This window comes from Colobus angolensis, unplaced genomic scaffold (assembly GCF_000951035.1).
Source record: "Colobus angolensis palliatus isolate OR3802 unplaced genomic scaffold, Cang.pa_1.0 Scaffold124, whole genome shotgun sequence".
In the NCBI taxonomy this organism is placed as follows: Eukaryota; Metazoa; Chordata; class Mammalia; order Primates; family Cercopithecidae; genus Colobus; species Colobus angolensis.
In genome coordinates this window covers 8,958,453-8,965,172 of record NW_012113586.1, presented here as the reverse complement: position 1 = coordinate 8,965,172, position 6,720 = coordinate 8,958,453, and the positions used below count along the sequence as shown (strand labels likewise).

Here is a 6,720-nt window from a genome sequence, read left to right as displayed (position 1 = left end):
GTCCAGCTTCCACTCTGCAGTCAGGCCTAGGCTGTTCTGCCTCCTGGCTGCAGTTGTTCTTGGACAGGTAGCATATCTAGGCTTGTTTCCTTATCTGGAAAATGGGATCATGCCTGCCTGCCTCGCTCACTTTCAAATGAGGCCATTGGAGATGAAAAGGCATTCAAATGGTCCAATGCTATGTCTACATCCTTCCTCCCATGTGCATGGGGGAGTGTCTAGGGCTTCCCCGGCTGTTCCTTACACACTGTACTCCTTATTTAGCTCATTTTCTCAGGGTCCAGGTATGGACTGAAACCTCCAAGGCAGGAAGGGATGACTGGTTGGGTTTTGCCTCACTGCTGCTCCAGTCCCAAGAGGCCTGGGGTTCAGTCCCTGTGCCTAGAGCAGTGTCTTGCCAAAGAAGCCGACAGAAGGTTGGGAGAGCCAAAGACAGGTCTTTATTCCGGGGCCTATCTGGGAAACCTGATGCTTCAGGGCTCTTTTCCATACAGAATGTTCAATGGAGGTCTTTGGGGGCAGTGGAGATGTCAGAGGGATTTTCTGATCTCCTCCCCTGCCCTCATCTACTGTCACCTCCAGCCCCAAAGTGAGTGTGTGCATGCCAGACACACACAGACACACACACACACACACACACACAGCTTGCTCTCCAGCTACTTTTACTTGCTCCACCAGCCAGCCCCCAAGACAGCCTCTCCCAAGCACATTCCCTTCAGCCCTGAGCCAAGAGCTCTGGCTTCTCCCTGCTTTCTGAGGGAAAGGAACTTGGAGTTGGGCTTTCGAGAGCCATACCGCCCACCCTCCCTCCTCCCCAGGGGCCCAGCACTGGGACCTGGCCCTTTCAGGTTCAGTCAACTTTCTGTCTCTAGGATTCAGACCCAAACAGCTGTGTTAATATCAAAGCCTGAGGGTGAGGGCTCCAGGGCCTTGGGGCAGCTCGTGGGGGGATTCTCCCCTCGCCTGTGCTCCCCGGTGCCTGGGAAGGGGAAATGTCCAGAGCCCTTGGAAAGGCTCCGCTTCTTGACTTTCTGTAAGCGGCCGGTTCGGGGCTCAGGGACCATAGGTGTCACCCAGCCTGGTTTCTCCTTCAGCAGCCGGTCACGGTCAGGCCGCACACTACGCAAGAACTTCTTAAAGATGTTTGCTGTCAGGGCAAACCTGCGGCCTAGCTCCTGGGGCTGGCCTTTCTCTCCTTTGGGTTCACGAGCCCCCCCCGTCTCACCCTTCTCCCCACCCTTCTCCAGTTCTGGCAAGTCTAGCCAGTTGCCCACCAGGTCAGCAAAAACGTTGTCCCCTAACACCAGAGGCTGTCGATTCCGGCCCCGGGACATCAACGTGGAGGTCCAGTCATCCGGTTCCACTTGCTCTGGCCCTTGCTGAACACAGCTTTGATGTGGCTGTGTCCTGGGCAGGGGAGCTAAATCCCTTCCACAGACACTCCTATGGGATGGAAATTTGGTGCTGCTGCCAAGAGAAGGTTGACCAGAGGGGGAACAGACTGTGGGCCTGGCAGGACCCCTGCCACCCTCCCAACAAGGGTGCTCGTGCTGGGTCCTGGGACCTTCAGGGCTGCCTGGTGCAGGACCCCCTCCAGAGATCTCCAGCTGTTCCAGTGCTGTCTGCACCTGGAGAAGCTTCAGTTCTTGCAGTGCACCCATCATGCAGTTCATCTGATCCTGTAAGCCATCACCCACCTCCTTCATGGACATCTGCGAGGGAGAGAGAAAGCATGGGGCCTATGAGCCACAGGGGGCAGCAGTGCCTCTCCCAGCCCTGAACCTAGGTCCCCCACCGAAACATGCACTTCCAGGGTCATCCAGCCTGCCACCAGCCCCATCTCTCTATAGCCTAGTGTAGTGCAGATCAGTGCTGGCTAAAGGAAATAATAATGGTAGCTAACTAGCTAAGGCAGGCACTGTCCTGAGAAGGCTTCTCCAACCCCATACAACACACACACACACACACACACACCCCACACACACATTTCATCTCCCCAACTACCCTATGAGGTATGACTAGTACTGTTCCCATTTCACAGGGAATTTGCCCAAGATAAGGTAGTAAGAGGTGGGGCTGAGATCAGCCTGAAGTGCACAAAGTTGTAGTGGCCATCCTCATCCTTTTTTGAGTCTGAGCCCTCTTCCTCCCTGGGCCTCCCTGAAATGATAGTGATGATGGTGGAAAAAACAATTTGTGAGAATCTGCTTTGTAACAAGAATTGTGCTAAGGACTCTATGTGCTTCATCTCATTTCATCTTTATATAGATCCTATAAGGTTGCTATTTTCTCCTTTTAACAAATGTACTCATTGCAGCTGGAAGGGGTGAAGTAATTTACGTAACGTCACACAGCTCGTAGAGCTGGGACTCAAACACAGTACTGTCCCACTCCAGATGCTGTAGTCCTAACTACCAAATACAGGTTGAGCATCCCTACTCCAAAAATCTGAAAGCCAAAATGCTCCAAAATCCAAAACTTTTTGAGACACAACATGACCGAAAGTGGCAAATTCTACCCTGACGTCATGTGGTAAGTGGTTGCCAAAACACAGTCAAAATTCTTTCATGCACAATATTTATTTAAAATATTGTATAAAACTACCTTTGGATTATGTGTATAAGATGTATATAAAACATAAATTTCATATCTAGACTTGGGTCCCATCCCTAAGGTATCTTCTTATACATCCCTAAGATATTATATATATGCAAATATTCCAAAATCCAAAATCCAAAACACTTCTGGCCCTAAGCATTTCAGATAAGGAATACCCAAACCTATACTACCTTGAGACTCGAGATGGCTGGGCAGTGAAGCTAGCCTTTTTTTTTTTTTGGAGACAGTGTCTTGCTGTTTGCTGGGCTGGAGCACAGTGGTGGCTACTCTCAGACACAATCATAGTAGACGGCAGCCTCTAACTCCTGACCTCAAGTAGTCCTCTGGCCTCAGCCTCCTGAGTAGCTGGGACCACAGGTGTATGCTACCTGCACCCAGAGCTGGACTTTAAGGCTACTCTGTCCTCTACAGGACAGTGAAGAAGGGCTGAAAAGGGCATTAGGAGACAAGGAAGAGCTCAGATTCCCCAAGAGAAAGGGTAGGCCTGGGGTTTCCTGCAATTGCTCTTCACATCTGACTGGTCAGAAGGGAGACAAGGAGGCCAGGAAACTCCTGTTTGCTGAAAACCCAACGCTTCTCAGCCTGCCTCTCCCTGCCAAACACCTGTCCTCTCTCAGCTGTTCTCAGACTTGGCTTCAACACTCTTCCTGCCTTCTCAGCCCAGTTGGCTCTGCTGCCCTGGCCAAGCCAGAGTGGGATGCTGGGGGCCAATTCTCCCAGCCCCTTTGTGGGTGTCTAAGGCCTGAGTCCCGGCTGCCAGCTGGAAGGGGCTGAGAGATTGACTTGGGTGAGGGCCGAATTTGGAGGCTGCATGGGGGCGGGGGGACTGTGTCTGATAACATTCACAAGGTTCCCAGTTCCTGGGCCCAAGCTGCCTTGGTCCTGCCAGCTCCCTCCCCAGCTCCTGATCAAGTTACCGAAAGCAAACCTCCTGTGCGGGGACCATCTGTTTCTTAAGCCCCCCAGAGACCCGCGGGATCATCTTACCTCCCAAGCTTGTCTTAATGCATAGTGCTAAACGCAGAAGGTTGAGGGATCGGAAGGGCAGGCACAGAGGCTCTGCAGGGCTGGGTTGCAGCTGACCCTCTCAAGCTTCTGGGTCAAATCCTCCCCTGCCAACCCTGGCCCTGGTAGGGATGGGAGATTCCAGCCGGGCTCTCAAAAAGCCAGCAGAAGCAACACTAAAGAACAGTGGAGGGCTGACTGCCCTTGAGGGCAAGGAGGCCTTTGCTGGGGCATGGAGATTGCCCATGCTTTATGCACTTTCCCCAAGACAGGCAAGAAGAAATGGCAGTTCCAGGCCCTGACAGCCCTGGGATTTGCCAGAGTTTACACCATTTGAGTGGCGGCGGTGGCAGCAGCAGCAAGGAACATGGAGCCTGTGGGACAGATACACATGTTGACAGCCCCTCTCTCTGGCCTCTTTGCTTCTACTCTCCTGACCCCTTCCTTTTGGAAGCACTCAGCTATAGCTACTAAGACCTAGAGCAGAGTCAGAGGAGACTCTAAGCCCCAAACCAAACTCAGCTCCTCCCTTGCAAGCTGCTTCTCCTTCTGACTTCCCTATTCTCTCCCTTCCTCCAATACCACTTTCCTTGTCTTCCCTACCTAGAGCCTCAGTCATTTTTGGCTTCTCCATTCAACTACCCCTGCTGCTGTCCAACTTACTCATGTTGGATTTTTCCTCCCACAAATGTCACATATCTGTCCTTCCATCCTCAGGAATGCTGCAGAAGCCTCTTAGATGGCTTCCAAACCGCCAGACATACGAGCACCTGATCAGTCTTCCCAGCACACATCTTCTGTCATCTTCATGGCTCTCCAATGCCCAGACTCAAATCCAAACTATATGATCCTGCAGTCAAGATCCTCCAGGACAGAATTTCAACTTTCAGTTCCACGCATATCCCTACTCCCTGAGACGTACCCCCATGCTCTTGTTAGAAATCTTCTGTGATATTTAATATGCTCTTCCCTGTAGTCCTGCCATTTATGTACTCACCCCATGTCCTCTATGCGTTTAAATGCTCAGTCCCTTGTGAAATATGTATTGAGTATCTACTACTTGAGGACAGGGGCTGAGATCTATACATCAGTGTGTCAGCCTGGAACCTCACTAGCACCTGGCACTTGCTACATACCCATAAAACATATATGGAATACCACTGACCACCCCAGATCACCCTCCAGGCTGCTTGCTACCCTCAGATAGTAACTCACTACACAGGGAGAAAGAGCCAGGGCTGCTTCCCAAGGTTTCGTTTCATCCAGAGGCAAGGAGTCTGAACTGGTAGGCTTCCTTCCAGAAGGCTAAACCCAGCCCAGGTCGGAGGTAGAGGGAGGAATGAAATGACCCCATTCAATCTCTTCCAGTGTGGAAAAATCCAGAGGAAATAATGCTGACATTTTGCACAGTTTTCCAGTGAGAATGAATGTGTGGGTATGCATGAATTCAAGCTGCCCATAAAACAGAGGCCCTATGTAAGTAAGCAAGTGCTGAAACTGCACCCATCTGCAAAATAATATTCTGTATTGGTTAAGAACTTGGGTTCTGGAGACAATGGAACAAAGTTCAAATCTCAGCTCTGCCATGTAGTAGCTGTGTGACCTGGGCAAGTTATTTACATTCTGTTTTTCAGTTTCTCCATTCTCTTTTTTTTTTTTTGAGACGGAGTCTTGCCCTGTTGCCCAGGCTGGAGTGCAGTGGCACAATCTCGGCTCACCACAACTTCCGCCTCCTGGGTTCAAGCAGTCCTCCCACCTCAGCCTCCCAAGTAGCTGGGACTACAGGCACAGGCCAGCATACCCAGCTAACTGTTTTGTATTTTTTGTAGAGACAGGGTTTCATCATGTTGCCTAGGCTGGTCTCAATCTTCTGGACTCAAGCCATCCTCCCACGTCAGCCTCTCAAAGTGCTCGGCTAACAGGCGTAAGTTACCGCACCCGGCCAAATTTCTCCATTCTTTAAAATGGGAATAACAGTTTCTGCCTCATAAGCTATTGTGCAGATTAGGTGAGGTAATGTGTATCTCTGCATGAAACCAAGAAAGCATTAGGTGAATTCTGGCTGTTAATTTAAGACTTCCCATGTACTTCCACAACATTTCTTCCTTGGTGAAACTTAGCACATAGTAATGACAGGATTCCGTTCCTTATATCTGGTCTAATCAAGGAGAAGCACAAGGAGAAGGTCCTGTGTTTCAGAGGCTGGGGAGAGAAGGAAGGGAAGTCTTGGCACCCTCCTGCCCACTCCCAGCCGCGCTCAGCCCAGCCACATCCAGGGTGCTGACACTGAAGGGCAAGAAGGCATCTGAGAGAGGAATGAGAAGGGAAGGAGGAGTTGGGGGAACCTGGGAGGACCAGGGCAGTGGTGGGGCAGGAGTGTCAGCTGGGTCTTGACTAAGAGAGGAGCCGGCAGAACAGCCTTTCCTGACTGACCCCAGGGGAGGCTGTCACCCAAGGAGGAAGAGTCGGAAGCCAATTGGGATCTGCCTTCTTCTTCCAGAGCTTGGGACCCTCTCAGGTCCCTGGGCTTCCCTTGCCTCAGGACCAAAAGGGGGAAAAAAGGGGGGAGTAAGGAGGTTAGAGGAAAGGAGAGGGGCCAGCTCAGATAGACAAAATCTCGAGCAAACATGAGTAGCTCTAAATCCATCTCCAGGCTGCAGGGTGCGGAGTTCCTCTGGAGCCTCTTAATGTCTTGGAGCCTCAGGTTCTTCCTCAGAACAGGCACCAAATCATACCCAACTTGCTCTCAGGGGCAGCTGGGAGACTTCGCAAGAAGGTCGACCTGGTCCTGATTAGTCTGAGTGGGAATGGATCCAACAGCCACCTCCTTTTAACCCACTCCTAGTCTCTCTCTCTCTTTCTCTCTCTCTCTCTCTCTCTCTCACACACACACACACACACACACATACACAGAGACAGAGAGACAGAAACAGAGGAAGAGGAAACAAATGTACATAGATAATAACTGTTAAAAGTTTCTGGATCTGCATGGAGGACGTACAAGGTACTCTACTTAGAAATAATTATATTTACATAGCCTCTGTGTTCTCTCCCCCCAGTCTCTCTCTCTCTCTCTCTCTCTCTCTCTCTCTCTCT

General features: G+C 51.0%; 1 protein-coding gene across 2 annotated transcripts in view; it reads right to left on the bottom strand.

Moving 5' to 3' along the window:
• Nucleotides 1-417: 417 nt before the first annotated feature.
• FAM212B (family with sequence similarity 212, member B) overlaps nucleotides 418-6,720 on the bottom strand; it is a 13,423-nt gene continuing 7,120 nt past the window's right edge. Inside the window, exon 2 of one of the 2 annotated variants that reach the window (XM_011933176.1) lies at nucleotides 418-1,712. In XM_011933176.1, coding sequence (XP_011788566.1) covers nucleotides 876-1,712 — 837 coding nt within the window. In that variant the 3' untranslated portion in view covers nucleotides 418-875. Of the gene's footprint in view, nucleotides 1,740-6,720 lie in introns of both variants that reach the window. The other variant, XM_011933175.1, reaches the window with a different exon arrangement.